Source organism: Macaca mulatta, chromosome 7 (genome assembly GCF_049350105.2).
Source record: "Macaca mulatta isolate MMU2019108-1 chromosome 7, T2T-MMU8v2.0, whole genome shotgun sequence".
Classification (NCBI taxonomy): domain Eukaryota; kingdom Metazoa; phylum Chordata; class Mammalia; order Primates; family Cercopithecidae; genus Macaca; species Macaca mulatta.
The window spans coordinates 108,088,898-108,112,286 of record NC_133412.1 but is presented as its reverse complement, the minus strand read 5'-3'; the positions used below and the strand labels follow the sequence as shown (position 1 = coordinate 108,112,286).

General features: G+C 42.5%; 2 protein-coding genes and 1 long non-coding RNA gene across 16 annotated transcripts in view; 1 reads left to right on the top strand and 2 right to left on the bottom strand.

The window, feature by feature from the left end:
- SRP54 (signal recognition particle 54) overlaps positions 1–7,636 on the bottom strand; it is a 46,828-nt gene extending 39,192 nt beyond the window's left edge. For 2 of the 4 annotated variants that reach the window (XM_077937690.1, XM_077937688.1), the window contains exon 1: positions 7,381–7,600. The gene's annotated coding sequence lies outside the window, so the exon portion shown is untranslated. Of the gene's footprint in view, positions 1–7,380 lie in introns of all 4 variants that reach the window. The other 2 variants (XM_015143531.3, NM_001260852.2) reach the window with 2 other exon arrangements.
- Positions 7,637–7,646: 10 nt separating this feature from the next.
- Positions 7,647–23,389, top strand: part of LOC144330214 (uncharacterized) — a 71,841-nt gene continuing 56,098 nt past the window's right edge. For 2 of the 11 annotated variants that reach the window (XR_013396192.1, XM_077940898.1), the window contains exons 1-3: positions 7,654–8,162; positions 18,818–18,953; positions 21,880–22,017. Coding sequence is in view for 3 of the 11 variants with exons in the window: in XM_077940898.1 (XP_077797024.1) it covers positions 8,020–8,162; positions 18,818–18,953; positions 21,880–21,969 (369 nt within the window). In the remaining 8 variants the exon portion in view is untranslated. Of the gene's footprint in view, positions 8,169–18,800; positions 18,954–21,879; positions 22,018–23,389 lie in introns of those variants that run through there. The other 9 variants (XR_013396197.1, XR_013396198.1, XR_013396200.1 and 6 more) reach the window with 7 other exon arrangements.
- On the bottom strand, positions 15,638–18,112 carry LOC144330226 (uncharacterized). The gene is made up of 2 exons (XR_013396212.1): positions 17,727–18,112; positions 15,638–15,720 (listed from the first exon to the last, which is right to left on the bottom strand). It is a non-coding gene; the product is annotated as an uncharacterized LOC144330226 (long non-coding RNA).

Below are 23,389 nucleotides of genomic sequence, written 5' to 3'. Positions count from 1 at the left end.
GATGTGTTCCTGAAAACTCCGTGTTAGAATTTTGCTTAAAATCTCAATACACACAGATGTAAAGTCCGCAGAATGGACTGTAAGGCCCCCTCAACATACATACACACACACACACACACACACACACACACACACACATGAATGATTTTAATCATACTGACCTCCTAGCCATTGCCGCTACACATTTCCACCTCAGTGTCTCGGTACTAGCCGGCATGCTCTTCCTCTGCTTGACAACATAACTCCCTCCCTCATTTCCTTCAGATTTGTCCAGATGCCATTACTCAATGAGGTCTTCCCTAATCACTTATTTAAAACTGCAACCCCCTTCCCTATATTTTTTCCTATTGTTCTATTATCAACTGACATATGGCTTATTTATATTATTTGTCATCTATAATCTCACTATTGAAATGTAAACTGCAGCTAGGCACGGTGGCTCATGCCTGTAATCCCAGCACTTTGGGAGGCCGAGGTGGGTGAATCTCCTGAGGTCAGAAGTTCGAGACCAGCCTGGCCAACATGGTGAAACCCCGTCTCTACTAAAAACATCAAAATTAGCCAGGCATGGTGGCAGATGCCTGTAATCCCAAGTACTCAGAAGGCTGAGGCATGAGAATCACTTGAACCCAGGAGATGGAGCTTGTGGTGAGCCCAGATCGTGCCACTGCACTTCAGCCTGGGTGAAAGAGCAAAACTCCATCTCAACAAAAAAAAAAAAAAAAAAGAAAAAGAAAAAAAAAATTTAACCTACATAAGGGCAGGGATTTTTGCCTCTTTTGCTTTCTCCTGTGAGTTCACTGCTTTATCTATCCTCAGTCTTACATAGTAAATCCTTAATAAAAATGAACATTATGAATGAATGAAATGATGTATTTAAGGCCTTAGGGAAAAAGTGAGACCAAAGAACTAAAGTCATGAAAGGCATTGCAAATACTTGTTAAAAGCCACCAAAATAAATCAATGAAGATAATATGATGAATCAAAAGAAAATCAGTAACTTGGGTAATTTATACTGTACATTAAATATATCTATTTGTCATTACTTATAATTCTTCTTCAGAATTTCCCTGTCATGCATTTCCAACAAGATACTTAAAAATTAATCTCACCTTGTTCTAATATGTACAGTAAAGTGCAAAACACCTTTTGTATGTTAATAGCTAAGCCTTAATCTCAGATTGGAGTAATCTACAATTCAAGGACACTCTCAAGATTCTCTTGCCTAACTAAAACGAATTTATAGAAATCAATCTGGATATGCTAGAATTTCACAAAAGAAGAATCTCTACTTAGATGGGGCTTTTAGAAAGGTAACAGATTAGCACACAGTACTTTTCTACAGTTGAACATCTATTACCTCAATCCACTCTTACAACAATTTTACGATATAAGTAGGATAGGGAATAGAACAGCCATTCCCTGCCAAAAAAAGCAAAATGACTTCCCACAGTCCTTTGGCTAGAGTATGAATGATGCTTTAAATTATAGGGCTGAATATACCTGCTGGAAACTGCAAGGACAAATTTTGCTGCTATGCCATAATGGGAGAAATCATATTTTAATCATATTTAAAGATATATATTCCTCTTTGTGAAGGCATAATTGCAACATTCACAAAGACATGATAAGTATCACTGCAATCAGAATAGTACATACAAGGACTGATCCTGGCTCGAGTTACAGGGTCTTCTAACTGGGGTCTGACTAGGATTTAGATAGTGAGCAATGGAAACAGGCTGAAGTTTGGGGTGCCCTAAGTAAGGTAAGCACAGGGCCAAGTATCACACTTACTGCTGCAGTGTGAAGTACTGGAAAGAGCATAGACTTTGGAGTCTGACAGACTTAGATTCAAATCCTAGCTCTGTTATATACTGGCTATGTTACTTTGGGCATTTACTTAATCTCTCTGAGCCTCACTTTCCTCACTTGCAAAATGGAGATAATACCATTACCAAGGTAGATACCTTGAACACCTGTTGTGAGGATTAAATGAGACAATACGTATAAAGCTGTCTTCAAAAACCTAGCAGATTAACTATTAACTTCCTTTCTTTTTTTAATGATACAGAGTATCTATCTCTGTATTATCTGGAGTGTAAGTAAGGTGGACATTTTCTGAACAATCTTACTAAAGTGTCTGTCCCATCATCCAGGAGCCACTCCTGGTATCTTTAAAATTTAGTGCCAATTACAACTGCCAGATTCTTATTCAACAGAAGCTGCAGTGTCCAAAAACCCACCTTCCTCTACATAAACAATTATAAATATTCATGTCAGATTTGTCTGATTTGAGATTATAAAACAGAGTCTAATGATCAGATATGTCAAATCCTATTACAACACAATCCCTACAAAAAAGTTCTTTTTTTATTTTTTGAGATGGAGTTTCACTCTTGTTGCCCAGGATGGAGTGCAATGGGGCAATCTCAGCTCACTGCAACCTCCAGAGCAGCTGGGATTACAGGCGCCTGCCACCATGCCCAGGTAATTTTTTGTATTTTTAGTAGAGACAGGGTTTCACCATGTTGGTCAGGCTGGTCTTGAACTCCTGACCTCAGATGATCCATCCGCCTCAGCCTCCCAAAGTGCTCAGATTATAGAGAGGCGTGAGCCACTGCACCTGGCCAAAAGTTCTTTCTTCTAAGTCCTTGTCAATGACTTTTTGAATCAATACTAGCCTCAAGAACTAAATATACTTAGAAAAATTACTTCTACATAGTATAATCAGCCTTCTGTATCCGGGGCTTCACAACCATGGATTCAACCAACCACAAATCAAAATGTTCAGGAAAAAAACTGTGCCTGTAGTGAACACGTACAGACTTTTCTTGTCATTATTTCCTTTTTTTTTTTTTTTTTTTTTTGAGACGGAGTCTCGCTGTGTCGCCCAGGCTGGAGTGCAGTGGCCGGATCTCAGCTCACTGCAAGCTCTGCCTCCCGGGTTTTTACGCCATTCTCCTGCCTCAGCCTCCCGAGTAGCCGGGACTACAGGCGCCCGCCACCTCGCCCGGCTAGTTTTTTGTATTTTTTAGTAGAGACGGGGTTTCACCGTGTTAGCCAGGATGGTCTCGAACTCCTGACCTCGTGATCCGCCCGTCTCGGCCTCCCAAAGTGCTGGGATTACAGGCTTGAGCCACCGCGCCCGGCCTCTTGTCATTATTTCCTAAACAATACAGTATAACGAGTATTTACTTAAGTATATAAATATGGTATAACAACTATTTACATTTTGTATTAGGTATTTATAAATGATCTAGAGATGCTTTAAAGTATATGGAAGGATGTGCATAGGTTATAAGCAAATACTATGCCATTTTATATCAGGGACTTGAGCATCCTCTGATTTTGGTCCTGGAATCAATCCCCCCAAGATACCAAGGGACAACCGTATACTTTTCTATAAAGTAGTCAAAGGCTAATAACCAGTATTTGCTTTTCTGACTTTAATATTAAATATTTTTCTTAATTCTGCACAGCATATGTGTTCACAGTCTAGGACCACAGAAAAGTAAATTTAGTTAACAAAATGGCCTGTAAGTATTGTATTTAGTAAAAAAAATATATATATACACACACACACACACACACACACACACACATATATATATATTTTTTTTTGAGATGGAGTCTTGTTCTGTCACCAGGCAAGAGTGCAGTGGCGTGATCTCAGCTCACTGCAACTTCCGCCTCCCAGGTTCAAGCAATTCTTCTGCCTCAGCCTCTCAAGTAGCTAGGACTACAGGCGCATGCCACCATGCCCACCTAATTTTTGTATTTTTAGTAGAGACGGGGTTTCACCATGTTGGCCAGGATGGTCTTGATCTCTTGACCTCGTGATCCGCCCGCCTCAGCCTCCCAAAGTGCTGGGATTACAGGCATGAGCCACTGCACCCAGCTTAGTAAAATATATTTTAATGACTAACTTTACAATGTTAATTATGACTTTCAAATTTAGGAAGTGTTTTTCATGCTGAATCTACTTATTCCACAGGGAAATAATTCACCTTTATGTTCTGTGATTACAAAATGACATACGTTCATTGTAAAAGTTGAAACATTACAAAAATATTTAAGGTAGAAAATATAATTCCCCTAATTCTACCAGCTCCCATACCATGGTAACAACCAATAATAATTTGGTATATATTAACATGGATTGTATTTTCTAGGTATATTAATTTAAGCAAGGTTTCCCAAGAATTATGGTTTTGGGGGGAGTAAAAAGGGGAGCAAAAATTAGGAAAATTATTTTGTAAAATATGCTTGCTAATGCTAAAAACAGGCTTAAATGCAAAAGGCAGACTACAAAACTGCATATGTAATATAATCCATATTTTGTTAAACACAGTCTAAAAACAAGTATTTAAAAAATATTAGCCATCAGGGAATTGTAAATCAAAATCTTAATGAGATATCATCCAAATACTTGTACATGAATGGTCATAGCAGCATTATTCATAATAGCCAAAAAGTAGAAACAACCCAAGTATCTTTCAACTTATGAATGGATAAGTAAAACGTAGAATAAAATACAACGGGATATCAGTAGGCAATAAAAAGAAATGCAGTACTGAACACATGCTACAACATGGATTAATCTTCGAAACTAAGTGAAAAAACCCAGTCACAAAAGACCACATATTATAGTTCCATATGAATTGTTCAGAATACGTAAATCTATAGAGACAGAAAGTGGATTAACAGTTGCTTAGGGCTCAGGAGATGGAGTAAAATAGGGAATGATTGCTAATAGGTATGGGGTTTCTTCATGGGATGATAAAAATGTATGAAAATTGATTATGGTGATGGTTGCACAACTTTGTAAATACACTATAATCCTTTCAATTGTACACTTTAGGTGAACTGTGTAAGAGTTATGTGTGTGAGTTATATATATATATACATATATATATATATATATATTTTTTTTTTTTTTTTTTTTTTTTTTTGAGACAGAGTCTCTCTGTTGCCCAGGCTAGAGTATAGTGGCACGATCTCGGCTCACTGCAACCACTGCCTTCCGGGTTCAAGTGATTCTCTTGCCTCAGCCTCCCGTGTAGCTGCGACTACAGGTGAGTGCCACAATGCCCAGCTAATTTTTTGTATTTTTAGTAGAGATGGGGTTTCACCTTGTTAGCCAGGATGGTCTCAATCTCCTGACCTTGTGATCCGCCCGCCTCGGCCTCCCAAAGTGTTGGGACAGGTTTGAGCCATCCTGCCCAGCCAAGAATTATATTTTAATAAACTGTTAAAATAACATTTGTCATATCTGGATGATGAGCAACTAGCAACTTTTTTTTTTCTTCTTTTGAGGCGGAGTCTCACTCTGTCGCCCAGGCTGGAGTGCACAATCTCGGCTCACTGCAACCTCTGCCCTCTGAATTCAAGCGATTCTCCTGCCTCGGCCTCTCGAGTAGCTGGGATTACAGGCGCCTGCCACCGCACCCAGCTAATTTTTTGTATTTTTAGTAGAGATGTGTTTTCAACATCTTGGCCAGGCTGGTCTCAAACTCCTGACCTCGTGATCCACCTGCTTCGGCCTCCAAAAGTGCTGGGATTACAGGCGTGAACCACTGGGCCCGGCAATTTTTATTTTTCTTATACCTTTTTCTAATTTCCAATTTTTAGTAATGACTGAGATTATTATTAAGGGAAAATTATTTTCCAAAGTGCTCCTTGTGAGAATTACAGTGCAACTAGTCAACAGACTAGAGGTTGGGATGGAGCTGCCACTTGTATTCATTTACTCATTCATTAAACACCTACTATGTACTCCAGAAATTGTCCCAGCATGACAGAAGTTCTAACTCCCAATCAAATATAACAGTTTAACACAAGACTTCAAAGGATAAATAATGCATCATACCACCTCTGCCTTAACTTAGCACCAAAGGTTATATTCAATTATATCAAGAAGTATCAAGCAACTTTCTCTTCATTAAAGTAATTGTTTTTCAAATTTTAAAACTCATTTTATGTAAATACCACAGCACCAATTCATAGTTCTACAGCAAAAAAAGTATACCAAAAAAAGTCAATTAACAACAAGAGGTAATAACTCAAAACACCGGGAATCATTTCTTTATGATACTTTTTGGCTATGAGGTCAACCATAAAAGAATCTTTACACAAAATGCTACCAAGAAGAAAATTAAAACGAAAATCAAAAGAATTCCTTGGAAATGGTTGGCCTTAAAGTTGAAAAGAAAAAGGAAGAGTGAAAAATAAAAAAGGAAGAGGGATAAGAGGCATATGCTCAAGCCTTTCCCTTTCTCCATGGCACATAGAAGAAAATCAATTTTTAAAAAGCTACATTTATGTTTATCTTACTGTAATCCTGTGGCAGGTCCAGAATTTCCAAATAGATCGGGTGAGAAGAGTAATCTGGAAGGAAGGCCTGAAGATGCTTTTGCATAATCTCTATATTAAGGTAGAAAATACCAGTTGGCCACATAAAAAAACTGAGGAAAAGGGATTTGAGGGAAATATTTCCCTCCCCTTTGGCATCACCATTGCTATGTTCTAGGCACTAAACCAAACCAAACCAAACCAAACCTCTTACCTAATCTCCTTTCTTCCTCATGACAAGCCTATTAGGTAGATGAGGATATTGAGGCTAGATTGGAATAGAAACTGGCTGAGGGTCACAAAGCACCTAAGGAGCACTTTAGCTCTCCCACAGCTTTCCATAGCTCTTTACACGTAACTAGTGTTTCTCATTACCCATCTTGATATCATGTATATTTATGTGCGTTAGCTTCTCAATAGCAGAGTTACTGTTATTCATTTCTGTATCCTTGTAGCCAAGAACAAGTATATATTTTGTTAAATTAAGCATATGAAACAATCAGGTGAGGATAGCATGAAGAAAGGCAGCAGGGGAAAGTTTCAAGAAATGGATGGTCGCAGCGTCAAATGGTACAGAGAGAGCTATCGATCTATCTTAAATCATTATTGGCATTCAACTGATATTCTATATTCATTTATTGAACGTCTACTACACGCAGGACATTGTGTTAAGCACTACACACACACAGGAAAAATAAAAGTCTGGTACCAGTAGAAAGATTTTCGGGGAAGTAGCCTCATCTAAATTCCTGCTCAGGAAAGCAAAACGAAGAGTCAGGCCTGCAACTGCCTACATCTTATTTGGCGCAGGTAAATCGGCAGACAACTCAAAAGGGTCACAGTGCATCTTTAATAAAACTTCTCATGGAAGACAAGGGATAAAGAAGAGCCACAGAACCTCAGTCTCGGTAACGACTGCCGGTGGCCAGGGAGGCAGACTTCCCCCAGAGCCTCTCGCCTCCTGAGCAGCGCTGGGGCTGCCCCTAGCTGCCCCTCCGTAGTGTGGGACGGGAAAAACCAGACACTTACCGCAAAAGACACCGCTAACGCCGTGGCCCTAAGGGGCCGGGAATTCCTTAGCGAGGCCCCACGCCGTGGGAAAAAACCCAAGAAAACTGGGAGCAGACAGACAGGTATGACCCCACAACCCAACTTCCCAAACTAAAAGTAGGGTCCCAACGCCCAGCACCGCGTCGCCAACTCCCACCAGCTGGAAAACCGACGAGTGCCACCGAACCTTCCGCCCAATGAGGAAACGTCACCACTCCGCGTAGTCCAGCCTTTCTAGAGGAGGATGCGCTTCCGCTTCCGGGGCACACCGCGGCGTTCTTTCTGCGCGGCTCCTGAAACAGTTTAGATGTTTATTTGCATCGATTGGCTTTTGGTTTCAGTTTCCTACCGCTGAATAACTGCAGTAGTAAAGTTAGTGGTAAAATAGGAGGCTGTCTAGGGATGTGATTTCGGGGGAGAAGTCATGCTTCGACGATCCACCTTAAGAAAAGTGATTAGGCGGAGCACTCCCAGCTAAAAGCGGAAAGATGAGAGATGGAGGTGTGACTGTAGGCAGAGATTCCCGGGCGAAAGAGAAACCTCCGTAGAGGGGTGGGACTTAGGGCTTCGCAGACTAGAGGCGGGTTCCGCGGTGGGTGGGGCGGTCTCTGCTTGCGCATGCGCAATGCCAACCAGTGCCTGTGCCTCTTGCTCTTACAACGTAAAATTTCCCACCGCGAAGCAGGGAGTGATGCTGCGGCGGCTTCGCATTGTGGTTCCTGCCGACCGCCAGGCGCTGCTACAGTGGATGCGAACTACCTGTAAGTGTAAGTGACCACAGCCAGAGGCAGGCGGTGGGGGCAAGGATATGCTTCAGGCGCTGACTTTGAGGACTTAGGCGGGGTGAAGCCAAAAGCCTTCCTTGGGGTCGCTGTGCTGGTCTCTGCTCTCCTGTGGGGTAGATTGACCAGACCTCAGAGTGCTCTAACGGAAAAGCGAGTTAGTTGCTCGCGGCACGTAGAGGCCAATTAACAAGAGCGAGCCCTGAGGGATTTTATTTCCGAAGCCAGCCTGGAGGAAGCGGCACATTTGTGCAGCTTCGCCTTTGGAGCAAAAAAGCGGGCATTTTATAAGGTACGAGAGGAAATGAGCAAGAGGTTTCTGCTAGCTGGTGCCTTATCTACCGGGTAGTTGACGCCTTTCTGAGCAGAAATAAGTTGTAAAAGTGGTCAAGTGGGCATGCTTTCAAAGGCTTACCCTTCTGCGGCTACCCCCGGAGCTGGGAGTTGCGTCTTGGATCTCGTAGATGAATTTGCTCTGTAGAGATTGGTCTGGTGAGGGGAGTTGAGAGGTTATTTTGTATTTCAAAAAGGGCTGAGTGGGAAGTGTAGTGGGGAGGGGAAAAGAGGGAAAAAATAAACTATCTCTTGGAAAATGGGGGTAATCGGATACAGTATCACTTGGAAGTAATTGGGTGTGGGAAGACCTGGTTCTGAGTGGTTTGTGACTTTGCAGCAGACTTCGGACAAGCCTTTAGAGCTCCTTGTGCCTAACCCTTTTTCTGAAAGAATAGAGAGTTAGTCCTCTTCCTCATTACTCCCACAAACTTGTTGGGATTGGTACGTTGCCACCTGAAAAAGCACTTTGCCGGAGAGGTTTTAGGCTGTAGCGTTAGTAGGAAGTGTTAAAAGAAAAACCTTAGCCAAGTTAAATTTAACAGTTTGAGCAAAGAACGATTCGCGAATCGGGCAGGCTCAGAGAGATTGCAGCGCAGCCAAGTGTTGAAGATTTATAGACAGAAAAAGTCTGCAGTGAGCTTTTATCCCGCTGCTTCACTCCAGCCTGAGCGACACAAGACCCTGTCTCTTTAAACACACACGTTAAAACTGAGGAAATGTGGTAGCCAGATCTAGTTATTGAAAAATGGGATAGATGTATTCTGGCAAAGTGAAGCCTGATGAAACCTCAAGAAAATAAGATATTCTTCGTTGGGTGTGTTGGCTCACGCCTGCGATCCCAGCACTTTGGGAGGCCGAGGCGGGCGGATCATGAGGTCAGGAGATCGAGACCATCCTGACTAACACGGTGAAACCCCACCTCTACTAAAAATACAAAAAATTAGCCGGGCGTGATGGCATGCCCTTGTAGTCCCAGCTATTCGGGAGGCTGAAGCAGGGGAATCGCTTGAACCCGGGAGGCAAAGGTTGCAGTAAGACAAGATTGCGCCACTGCACTCCAGCCTGGGCGACAGACCGAGACTCCATCTCAAAAAAAAAAAAAAAAAAAAAGGATATTCTTATGTTTAGTAACTGTAGCAAACTATCCTATGCCTCTGTGTGTGTGTGTATGTGTGTGTATATGTATGTTTTGTTTTTTTTGTTTTTGTTTTTGTTTTTGTTTTTTTTTGAGACGGAGTCTCGCTCTGTCGCCCAGCCCAGGCTGGAGTGCAGTGGCGCGATCTCGGCTCACTGCAAGCTCCGCCTCCCGGGTTCACGCCATTCTCCTGCCTCAGCCTCCCGAGTAGCTGGGACTACAGGCGCCCACAACCGCGCCCGGCTAATTTTTTTTTTTGTATTTTTAGTAGAGACGGGGTTTCACCGTGGTCTCGATCTCCTGACCTTGTGATCCGCCCGCCTCGGCCTCCCAAAGTGCTGGGATTACAGGCGTGAGCCACCGCGCCCGGCCTGTATGTTTATTTTTTGAGACAAGAGTTTCACTCTTGTCATCCAGGCGGGGGTGCAGTAGCGCCATCAGGCTCACTGCAACCTCCACCTCCCAGATTCGAGCGATTTTGAGTGGCCGGGATTACAGGCGTCCGCCACCACGCCCGGCTAATTTTTGTATTTGTAGTAGAGACAGAGTTTCACCATGTTTCCCAGGCTGGTCTCAGACTCCTGACCTCAGGTGATCTTCCTGCCTCAGCCTCCCAGAGTGCTGAGATTACAGGCGCGAGCCACCACGCCTGGCCACTATGCCTGTATTTTGCTGAATGTTGATCTCCATGGTTATTTTTATCCAAACTCATGACTTGAAATGTCATTGTTAGCTGATGACTTCCAATTTTAGATTTTTAACCTTGACCTCTTAAAATTCTTTGTGATGTTAGAGTCAGTAGGTTTAGGGATTGTAATGATCATTATTACATATTTTAGGAGTCATTTTAGATAAGATGTCAAACTGAAGTTAACAGGAACATGTGATAGTGAGATTTGACCTGGAAAGTATAGAAAACCAGAGGAACAGCTTTGTTTATTTATTTATTTATTTATCGAGACAGACTCTCAGTCTGTCGCCACGCTGGAGTGCAGTAGCACGATCTTGGCTCATTGCACCCTGCCTTCTGGGTTCAAGCAGTTCTCCTGCCTCAGCCCCTGGAGTAGCTGGCATGAACCACCGCATCCAGCTAATTTTGGTATTTTTAGTAGAGACGGGATTTTACCATGTTCGCCAGGCTGATCTTGAACTCGTGACCTTGTGATCCGCCCGCCTCAGCCTCCCAAAGTGCTGAATTACCGGTGTGAGCCACTGCGCCCAGCCCAATACATCTTTATTTCTATATACACAAAATCAAGATAAGAATTTCCATAATATGCTGAGTCTCCTGTCACTTCATCTAAACCCTGTGTTGCACATTTCATTCTTCATATCCCATTTGTCAATAAAACAGCACCGATTTACATCTTTTTTCACATTCCTCAGCATAAGGTCATTTATTCTAAAAGCACTGAGTGCCTACAAAAATGTCGCATACTGCCTAGAGCTGGCAATTGTAAAATTGCTAAAACATCCTTGCCCTCAAGATTTGTTTTGTGGAGCCATCTGTAATCTAAATCTTGAATTTTTTTTTTTTTCCTGTGTTTTGTTTGTTTTTGAGATGGGGTCTTTGTCACCCAGGCTGGAGTGCAGTGGCACCATGATAGCTCACTACAGCCTCACACTCCTGGCCTCAAGGGATCCTGCCACCTCAGCCTCCTAAAGTGTTCAAATTACAAGCATGAGCCACTGTACTCAGCCTCAAATTTTAGAGATATCAGTTGAGACTCTATTTTTCAAAATCAGGAAGACTTGAAGGAATGTTTGGATAATTTTGTAAACAAGAGCCAATGTCACTGGCTAAAGAATATATTTTTACTTTTTTTTTTTTTTTTTTTTTTTGATACGGTGTCTTGCTGTCACCCAGGCTGGAGTGCAATGGCACGATCTTGGCTCACTGCAACCTCTGCTTCCTGGGTTCAAGCGATTCTGCTGCCTCAGCCTCCCAGAGTAGCTGGAACTACAGGTGCATGCCACCACGCCTGGCTAATTTTTTTGTATTTTTAGTAGAGACGGGGTTTCACCATGTTAGCCAGGATGTTCTCAAATCTCCTGATCTCGTGATCTGTCAGCCTCTGCCTCCCAAAGTGCTGGGATTACAGGCATGAGCCACCGCGCTCGGCCCTATTTTTACTTCTTTTAAGGGTACTTTTTGTTGTTGTTTTTAGAGACAGGGTCTCATTCTGTCACCCAGACTGGAGGCTGGTGTGCCGTGACACCATTATAAGCCCACTGCAGCTTTGACCTCCTGGGCTGAAGCAGTCCTCCCATCTCAGCCTCCTGAGTAGCTGGACTATGGTGCAAACCACCACACCCAGCTTTTTAAAATTTCCTGTAGAGATAGGATGTCACTGTGTTGCCCAGGCTGGTCTCAAACTCCTGGCCTCAAGAGATCTTCCTACTTTGGCTTCCCAAAGTGCTGGGATTACAGGCGTGAGCCATCGTACCTGATCTAAAGGTACTTCCTGTGCCTCTCTTCAGCAGACCCTGTAGTGAGGAAGCTCAAGCAATTTGTTAAACAATTTAAAAAATAACTTGAGTTTCTGAAGAATGTTTATTAACACGAATATTTTAAGAAGTGAGGCCAGGCATGTGGCCCACGCCTGTAATCTTAGCACTTTGGGAGGCCGAGGTTAGGAGAATTGCCTGAGCCCAGGAATATGAGTCTAGCCTGGGCAACATAGCGAGAACCTGTCTCAAAAAAAAAGAAAAAATTAAAATTAAAAAAAATTTTAAGAAAGAAATGAGAGTATCACTGAGCTTAAAATAAAGGAGTATGGTTATTTATAATTCTTTTTAAAAAGTAGTGTATTAGTATACCTTCTTTATTGTGGTAAAATATATATAAAATAAAATTTACCGTTTTGACCTTTTTTTTTTTCTTCAGACAGAATCTTGCTCTTCGCCCAGACTAGAGTGCAGTGGCACAATCTCGGCTCACTGCAGCCTCTGCCTCCCAGGTTTAAGTGATTCTCCTGCCTCAGCCTCCTGAGTAGCTGGGATTACAGGCATGCACCACACCTGGCTTATTTTTGTATTTTTAATAGAGATGGGGTTTCACCATGTTGGCCAAACTGGTATTGAGCACCTGACCTCGTGATCTGCCGACCTCAGCCTCCCAAAGTGTTGGGATTACAGGCATGAGCCACTGTGCCCGGCCCGTTTTGACCATTTTTTACTGTACAGTTAAGTGGCATTAAATGTGTTCACATTGTTTTGTAAACATCATCACTATTAATCACCAGAACTTTTTTGTCTTCCCACACTGAATCTCTTAGTATACCTTTTTATGAAGTGGTCTAAGTACAGCACAAATGATTCTTCCAAACAACTATTTTTCATTTTCCTGGTTAGATTTCCTTTTTCCTGGGGAGGTTTTTTGTTTTGTTTTGTTTTGTTTTGTTTTGTTTTTTGAGATGGAGTCTCGCTGTGTCGCCCAGGCTGGAGTGCCCCCCTGAGTAGCTGGGATTACAGGCACATGCCACCGAGTCCGGGTGATTTTTGTATTTTTAGTAGAGGTGGGGTTTCACCATATTGGCCAGGCTGCTCTTGAATTCCTGACCTCAGATGATCCGCCTGCCTCAGCCTCTGAAAGTGCTGGGATTACAGGTGTGAGCCAGTGCGCCTGGCCTCTCCTATAGTTTTTAAATAAATTTTTAAATCTCTGGCATTAAGTCATTTAAATAACGTCTTGCATGACATTTGTCTCGACCTTAAATTTAAATTATAACTCTTCTTGAATTTTATACCATTTGATGGAATAGCAAGACACAACGCTAGATGTTGAATATGGCTTTGGTTTTGAGTTTCATAGAGTTTATTAAAACTAGACAACATAGCTGTGTGCCATGGCTCACACCTGTAATCCTGGCACTTTGGGAGGCGAAGTGGACAGATCACCTGAGGTCAGGAGTTTGAGACCAGCCTGGCCAACATGGTGAAACCCTGTCTCTACTAAAAATACAAAAAAAAAAAAGATAGCCAGGCATGGTGGTATGCACCTGTAGTCCCAGCTACCCGGGAGGCTGAGGTTGCAGTGAGTCATGATTGCGTCCCTACACTCCAGCCTGGGCGATAGAGTGAGACTCCATCTCAAGAAAAAAAAAAGAAACAGGATATAAAACAAAGGTGGGAGGCTACATGTTTCTTTTTACAGCTAAGCTAGGAAATAATGAGCACTAATGTCAGAAAGATAAAGCAAGTCTGAGGGGCAAAGTAGGCAAAAACAAGTTCCTCTCCCCCCCAAAAAAGATAAAAAGCAGTTAAAATACAGCAGTACTGTATTTTACTGATCCTCTGGCAGAGTATCTTTTCCCTTCTATTTTCATGATGTGTATGAAGTGGGCTCTTGACCTAGATTTCAAAGTATAGGAGACTGATTGCAGTCCATTAAGTGAGGGGAGCTGAGAACCAGAACTGCAAGTGGGGTCCCCAATAGGGCATATAAAAAAATACAATGCAACAGCAGTCTATTAACAAATTCTACTCTGAAGGCTTTCAGTATTTCCTGAATATGCAAAATAGAAATGAGGACGCCAAACCAATAACTCACACAAAGTCTCTCCTTTTCTTTCTTTTTTTTTCTGAGAGAGGGAATCTTGCTCTGTCGCCCAGACTGGAGTGCAGTGGCGTGATCTCAGCTCTGCCTCCCAGGTTCACGCCATTCTCCTGCCTCAGCCTTTCAAGTAGCTGGGACTACAGGCGCCCACCACTACACCCGGCTAATTTATTTTTATTTTTTTAGTAGAGACGGGTTCACCGTATTAGCCAGGATGGCGTTGATCTCCTGACCTCGTGATCCGCCCACCTCGGCCTCCCAAAGTGCTAGGATTACAGGCATGGGCCACTGTGCCCGGCCCATGCCTGGCTAATTTTTGTATTTTTAGTAGAGACAGGGTTTCATCATATTGGTCAGGCTGGTCTCGAACTCCTGACCTCAAATGATCTGCTCGCCTTGGCTTCCCAAAGTGCTAGGATTATAGGCGTGAGCCACCGTGCTGGGCCTCTTCTTTTAGACAGAGTCTCACTCTGTCACCCAGGCTGGAGTGCAGTGGTGTGAACACAGGGCTCACTGCAGCCTCAACTTCCCAAGCTCAAGTGAGCCTCCTCCCTCAGCCCAAGTAGCTGGGATTACAGGTGCGTGCCATCATACCTGGCTAATTTTTGCATTTTTTGGTAGTGACAGGGTTTCGCCATGTTGCCCAGAGTGATTTCATACTCCTGAGCTCAATCATTTTACCAACCTCAGCCTCCCAAAGCACTGGAATTGCGGGTGTGAGCCACTGCTCCAAACTGCTTATACAGTTTCTCTTAAGGATCAAGTTACAAAGGGTAGAAAATTAAAGTTTGCAGGAAGGAAATTAACCAGATAATCAAGAAAATATTTAAATGCTTAAAATAACAATAGGCTACTAGAAACTTACAGGAGATTCTCTGTATCCTTTATTGTAAACACCTCTTCATTGAGTAGAATTGAACATGTTGCTGAGCAGTAGCTACAGAGCTTTTATAGGTTCTATTAAATGAATAAAAATAATTGTACTTTTCTCTCAATCACATTTGTTGTGTATTAAAAATGGCCAGGATATATGAAAAGAATAATACATCATTAGCAAGTGGGTTTATTTCAGGAATGTCCTGTTGGTTTAACATTAGAAAATCAATGTAATTCACCAAATTTGCTAAAAGATATATACAATCATACATCATTTACCAACAAGGATAAGTTCTGAGAAATGCATTGTTAGGCCATTTCATTGTTGTGCGAGCATCATGGAATGTACAGTACTGACACAAACCTAGATTGTATAGCCTGTTGCACTTTCTACAAACCTGTACAGCATGTTCCTGTACTGAATACTGTAGGCAGTTGTAACACAATAGTAAGTATTTGTGTATCTAAACATAGAAAAGGTTCAGTAAAAATATGGCATTATAATCTTATGGGACCACCATGGTGTGTGCAGTCTGTCATTGATGGAAACGTCATTATGTAGTATGTGACTATATTTCAGAATTGTTGAGAGGGTGAGTTTTAAATGTTCTTGACACAAAGAAATAATAAATCTGGCCGGGTGCAGTGGCTCACGCCTGTAATCCCAGCACTTTGGGAGGCTGAGGCAGGCGGATCACCTGAGGTCGAGGGTTCGATACCAGCCTGACAAGCATGGAGAAACCCTGTCCCTACTGAAAAAAAACAAAATTAGCCAGGCGTGGTGGCACACGCCTGTAATCCCAGCTACTCAAGAGGTTGAAACGGAAGAATCACTTGAACCAGGAAAGCAGAGGTTGCAGCGAGCCGAGATCATGCCATTGCACTCCAGCCTGAGCAACAAGAGCGAAACTCCGTCTCAAGAAAAACAAAGAAATAATAAATATGTGATGATGAATACGTTAGCCTGATTTGATCATTCTACAATGTATACACTGTACCCCATAAATATATGCAATTATTATCGATTAAAAATAAAATTTTAAGAAAATGGATGAGTAGACTTGTGATATGGAGGACCTTAAAAATCTGGAGATTTGATACACTGAAAAACAGAAAATAATTAAAAATTTGTAAGGAGGCCGGGCGCGGTGGCTCAAGCCTGTAATCCCAGCACTTTGGGAGGCCGAGACAGGCGGATCACGAGGTCAGGAGATCGAGACCATCCTGGCTAATATGGTGAAACCCCGTCTCTACTAAAAATACAAAAAACTAGCCGGGCGAGGTGGTGGGCGCCTGTAGTCCCAGCTACTCGGGAGGCTGAGGCAGGAGAATGGCGTAAACCCGGGAGGCGGAGCTTGCAGTGAGCTGAGATCCGGCCACTGCACTCCAGCCTGGGCGACAAAGCGAGACTCCGTCTCAAAAAAAAAAAAAAAAAAAAAAAAATTTGTAAGGAGAGGGAGTGATACAGAAGTGAGGTTTAAGCAAGATTAGCTTAGGTGAACAAGGTATTTTATAGTGGGGAGAAGCCGATATTGAGGAACTGGTTATGACTTTGTGATGGTATTCCATTTGTGAGATGATGACTATGGCTATGAGATAGTTGAATTGGGAATGAAGGGAAAATAGGTTTCAAAAGAAAAAGTGGTGGGACTGAATACCTGACTAGATATAAAAAGTGAGGTTTGATTCATAGGCTGTCAGCTTTGAGGACTTTTCTTTCCCTATATATTTAATTAGATGTAAGTAGGAAATTTTAAAGAATTGATTTTGCCCTTTAGAGAAGCTCTTCTTTCTCCATTCTCTTCCCCTCTACATACGTAATTTGAGAAAAACTCTACTGTCCTTTAGGCAGCTGATTAGCACCTTCCTTTAATCTTTTTCCAAGCAACATAGTATTACCACACATTCGCTGTTTACATGTTAAGAGATGTTCCACCTCAGTAGTAATTAAATAAATGCAAATTAAAACAACTAGTTTTTGTTTTTAGTTGTTTTTTTTGTTTTTTGTTTTTTTGTTTTTCAGATAGGATCTCACTCTGGTTGCCCAGGCTGGTATGCAATCATGTGATCACGGCTTGCTGCAGCCTTGACCTCCCAGGTTCAGGTGATCCTCCTACGGAGCTCAGCCTCCCAAGTAGCTGGGACTATAGGTATACACCACCACACCCAGCTACGTTTTAATTTTTTTTTGTAGAGATGGGTTTCATCATGTTGCCCAGGCTGGTCTCAAACCCTTGGACTCAAGCAGTCCACCTGCCTTGGCCTCCCAAAGTGCTGGGATTGCAGGGGTGAGCCACCGTGCCCTGCCCAAGTTTGTTTTTATAATAATAATCAGTGTTGTGAGGGTTTGATGAGACTTGTGTTCTTTTTTGTTTGTTTGTTTGTTTGAGAGGCAGTCTCATGCCCAGGCTGGAGTGTAGTAGAGCCGTTTCAACTCACTGCAACCTCCAGCTCCCGGGTTCAAGTAATTCTCCTGCCTCAGCCTCCCAAGCAACTAGGATTACAGGCATGTACCACCATGCCCAGCTAATTTTTGTATTTTAGTAGAGACAGGATTTTACCATGTTGGACAGACTGGCCTCAAACTCCTGACCTCAATTGATCCGCCCGCCTCAGTCTCCCAAAGTGCTGGGATTACAGGCGTGAGCCACCACGCCCAGCCAGAGGCTCGTGTTCTTTTTTATTTCTGTTAAACTGATGTCCTTCAAGACAGAAAGAAATGTGCAAATATGTAGGAAAAGCCTTTAAAATGTTGAAGCACTTCTAAGAATTTATAGTAAGGAAATAACCGAAGATGCAAAGAGATGATGTTTGTCAAAATGTTTGTTGCAATATTCTCAGTTTTTCACAATTATAACTATATTTAACTGTCTCGGGGTAGCAGTGAATGGTTAAATAGAGACTACACAACCTTCAAAAGTAAAGTTTCCACAAATTTTAATTTTAATGACATAGCGTAAATGCTTAGGATGTGCAGTGGGTTCTCCATATCCACAGATTCTACATTTGTAGATTGATCCAGCAGAGAATTGAAAGCATTTCAAAAATAGTAATATAATATTTTTACAAATACAGCATAACAACTTTTTTTTGAGATGGAGTTTTGCTTTTGTCACCCAGGCTGGAGTGCAGTGGCACAGTCTCGGCTCACTGCAACCTCTGCCTTCCAGGTTCAAGTGATTCTCCTGCCTCAGCCTCCCGAGTAGCTGGGATTACAGGTGCCAACCACCACACCTGGCTAGTTTTTGTATTTTTAGTAGAGACGGAGTTTCACCATGTTGGCCAGGCTGGTCTCGAACTCCTGATCTCAGGTGATCCACCTGCCTCGGCCTCCCAAAGTGCTAGGATTACAGGCATGAGCCACCGTACCCGGCTGCATGTCTACTACTTTTGAATTGACGTCGCTACTTATGTATCTAAAATGGCAGGGTACAGGTGGTGCCACTATTCTGTCATCAGGATACTTTCCACTAAGGTTAGTGGAACTGCGCAACCATTCATAGCTCAGATTCATCAGTCACAAAAGAACCCCAGATGATTATGCTGTTCATAAAAAAAAAATTTCTTTAGTATTTTGGTTCTGCTTTAATCTTAATCCCTAGGGTAATAGAAGAGATACTCAAGTTCAGAGAGGCATGGAAGTCATTTGAGAGAGCAGGCGGGCCCAATTTTTTCCTTATGCCAAGTCATCCTTTTTCCTCAAAAATAACAGCAAGAACATTGCCGCAGTTTGCCTCCGCAGCATTATATCATGCTGCAGAAACCAGCTCAACTATGCGAAACTACCACCAGGACTGGCAGACACCAGCAGGGATTCCAGAGACCATGCTGCAGAGAGCATACAGAAAGAAAATTAAGAAATCAGGTCAGTTAGCATTCACTCATGAGCAATGGGAAAGTCTCAGCTCATGGTGTCACACCAGAATGCACATGATGTGCAGTCTGATAATGCAACACTTAGATCATAAAGCAAGAGAAGTGAATGTCTGACATCATTGACTGAGGATAGTTCATGAAGAGATAAATAAATGTAAATATGTTAAATTTACTCTGAGTGTTTCTTAAACGTTCTCCTATTCTTCCTAACCCCCCAGTCTCTTCAGCCTAGTCAGCCCTAAATTTGGTTTTAAACAGTTTTTCATGTAGTGCTTCAACCATGTCCCCAATTCTTTTGAGTCCTCACCCCTTTGACTCATCAGTACTATTCATTCAAAAAATATTTTTTGAGAGTATCCTGTTTGCCAGGCTCTGGAAAAACAATCAAAGCCCAAGAAGGGCCAATGGTGTGATCCTAACTACATCCATGTCTTTGTTTTTTCCTCCGTTCCATTTCCCTCAGTTGTATTAAGGATGAAGCTCACTTTTTTGTTTCCTTCTCCTACATTTGCACCTTACACTTTTACTTATTCTTCTATTCCTTTATTTTTAGAATTAGTTCTCATTTTTGGCCTGGCACGGTGGCTCACACCTGTAGTCCCAGCACTGTAAGAGGCTGAGGTGAGTGGATCACGAGGTCAGGAGATCGAGACCATCCTGGCTAACACGGTGAAATCCTGTCTTTACTAAAAATATAAAAAATTAGCCGGGCGTGGTGGCGGGCACCTGTAGTCCCAGCAACTTGGGAGGCTGAGGCAGGAGAGTGACTTGAACCCAGGAGGCACAGCTTGCAGTGAGCCAAGATCGCACCACTGCACTCCAACCTGGGTGACAGAGTGAGACTCCATCTCAAAAAAAAAAGTTCTCATGTTTCTTCTCCAGGCAGTCCTCTCTTTCAAGTTCCTTCAAATCCTAACCCTTAATGGGAAACCTTTGTTATGAATATTGTTTTGTAAAGCAAGGCTAATGATCTCTTCTTGGCCAGTTGTGGTGGCTCATACCTATAATCCCAGCCCTTTGGGAGGCTGAAGGGAGAGGATCATTTGAGCCTAGGAGTTCAAGACCAGCCTGGAACATAGCAAGACCCCATCTCTATTTAAAAAAAAAAAAAAGGCTGGGCGCGGTGGCTCAAGCCTGTAATCCCAGCACTTTGGGAGGTCGAGACGGGCGGATCACGAGGTCAGGAGATCGAGACCATCCTGGCTAACACGGTGAAACCCCGTCTCTACTAAAAAAATACAGAAAACTAGCCGGGCGCGGTGGCGGGCGCCTGTAGTCCCAACTACTCGGGAGGCTGAGGCAGGAGAATGGCGTGAACCCGGGAGGCGGAGCTTGCAGTGAGCTGAGATCTGGCCACTGCACTCCAGCCTGGGCGGCAGAGCGAGACTCCGTCTCAAAAAAAATAAATAAATAAAATAAAATAAAATAAAATAAAATTAAAAAAATTGCCACCCACTAACCTGAAAACAGCAATTCTCCGTGTGGTTTTCAGACTGTGAATGACTGAATAAAGGAGCTAAATTCTGCACATTCTTTTTTTTTTTTTTTTTTTCCTGAGACAGAGTCTTGCTCTGGTTGCCCAGGCTGGAGTGCAATGGTGCAATCTCGACTCACCGCAACCCCCACCTCCCAGGTTCGAGCAATTCTCCTGCCTCAGCTTCCCAAGTAGCTGGGATTACAGGCACCCAACACCACACCTAGCTAATTTTTGTATTTTTGGTAGAGACGGGGTTTCACTATGTTGGTCAGGCTGGTCTCAAACTCCTGACCTAGTGATCCACCCACCTTGGCCTCCCATAGTGCTGGGATTACAGGCGTGAGCCACCAAGCCTAGCCATCTACACATTCTTAATAGTGCTATGCATATAAACAGTTTTGTGAAATCCACAATATATACAATGAGAAAAGTAATCCTTATATGTTAATAATTGACCCACAAACTTCAACTTTTTATCTTTTTTTTTTTTTTTTTTTTTTTTTTTTTGAGATGGAGTCTCTCTCTGTCGCCCAGGCTGGAGTGCAATGGCACGATCTTGGCTCACTGCAAGCTCTGCTTCCCGAGTTCACACCATTCTCCTACCTCAGCCTCCTGAATAGCTGGGACTACAGGTGCCTGCCACAAAGCCCAGCTAATTTTTTTTTGTATTTTTAGTAGAGATGGGGTTTCACCATGTTAGTCAGGATGGTCTCGATCTCCTGACCTCATGATCCACCCACCTTTGCCTCCCAAAGAGCTGGGATTACAAGCATGAGCCACCGCACCTGGCCCAACTTTTTATCTTAAATTTCCTTCTGATCCTTATATATCCGTACCTGATTTTTATATAGCAACCAAGGTTTCTCTGTTTAAATGTAGACACATTTTTAGGTATTCAAGCAGAGTGGTTTATTACCGTTAAGGTAAAAGGAATCAAACATTTATTTCTTTGTAGCCACTTGCTAGTATATCCTATACCACTAATATTGATAAATGACTACTATTTATAAGCACAAAGTTTTAATAGCATTTTATTATTTGAAAACTGCACTCTGGGAAAAGATTACTTGTTAAATATTTTAATGGTAAGTCACTGACATGCAGGACTCCGAAGACCTGGTATTAAACTTTTCCCCCTATTATTAACTAATACAATTTCTTTGAAGAAATCTTTCTGGGTAACTATTTGTAAAATATACTACTTAGGATAGACAAAATGATCTATGAGATTCCTTTCAACTAGAGTTTTATATATTTCTAAGGTCTCAGAAATAAAACGAAAGTAGAGCAGTTACTTGCATAAGCAAAACAATGTCTTACTGTGCCTTTTTGTTGCTCTCAGAATGTTAGCATATAGACCACTGACATTTTACTTTATTTAGCAATAAAAAGATACTTCTTTGTACTTTGTTTCTTTTGATGTTTTTCTCTCCACCAGATGCAGCAGCAGCCGGAACCCACAGTTCACCTTGGTGCATTCCTTTATGATGAAGACTTATTGATTCATTATATGAGAAAGGAAAAATGAGCAGAAACTACTGTATGATGTGCAGCTCACACCAGACAGCACCTTTAGGTAGGCACTTAGGTGTGCAAATCTGACGACTTTATGTGTATTTTTTCTTACATATCATAAGTATGCAAAGTTTGGACTAAGCTATTCAATGTTTTCTGAAAGCAAAAGGCCAACCTGTGGCATGGTTATTACCAAATACTGCAGTTAGGGAGAGTAAACGAATATTATCTCAGGAGAATAGGTCACTTAATGTCCCCTAGGATATATTTAGAAACTTTTTTGTTGTTGTTTTGTTTTGTTGCTTTGAAACTGAGTCTCCCTCTATCGCCCAGGCTGGAGTGCAGTGGCACAATCTTGGCTCACTGCAGCCTCCACCTCCTGGGTTCAAGCAGTTGTGCCTCAGCCTCCCAAGTAGCTGGGATTACAGGCGCCCGCCACCACACCCAGCTAATTTTTTTGTATTTTTAGTAGAGACGGGGTTTCACTATGTTGGCCAGGCTGGTCTCGAACTCCTGACCTCAAGTGATCCACCCACCTTGGTCTCCCAAAGTGCTAGGATTACAGGCATGGGCTACCACACCCAGCCTAGAAACTGTTTTTTTCCTAGTCAAGTAGGGCAGTGAGATGTTTTTCACATCTAGAAACTATTTAATTAAAGGCGACTCTGCAGATTCAGAAACTAAACAGAGGTGACAATACAAAGGAACTGACTCATACTCTGCATACTGAACAAAGATTGATAAACCATACACTGATTGATTTAGAATGAGAAATACAATTTCCAAGGAGGCTGAAATGTTCTCCCCATAAAAACATCTACTTGAGCTGGACATGGTGGTGTGTACCTATAGTCTCAGCTACTTGGAAGGCTGAGGTGGAAGGACTGCTTAAGACCAGGAGTTCAGGGCTGCAGTGCAGTGTGACTGGGCCTGTGAATAGCCACTGCACTCCAGCCTGGACAACAGGAGACCCAGTCACTTAAAAGAAAAACATCTGGCTGGGCGCAGTGGCTCATGCCTGTAATCCCAGCACTTGGGAGGCCGAGATGGGCAGATCACTTCAGGCCAGGAGCTTGAAACCAGCCTGACCAACATGGTAAAACCCCATCTGTACTAAAAATACAAAAAATAGCAGGGTGTGGCAGCACACATCTGTAATCCCAGCTACTCATGAGGCTGAGGCATGAGAATTGCTTGAACCCGGGAGGTGGAGGGTGCAGTGAGCTGAGATCACACCACTGTACTCCAGCCTGGGTGACAGAGCAAGACTGTCTAAAAGAAAAACTCTACTTAAGAAATCAGATAGTGATCAGATATTATTGGGTGGGCATGGACACAGAAGACAGAGATAGATAATCTTGAGAAATCATTCAGGCTATAATTTGACCGAGTGAAGCATCCCAATCCATATTAGAGAACTTCTCTAGTGACAG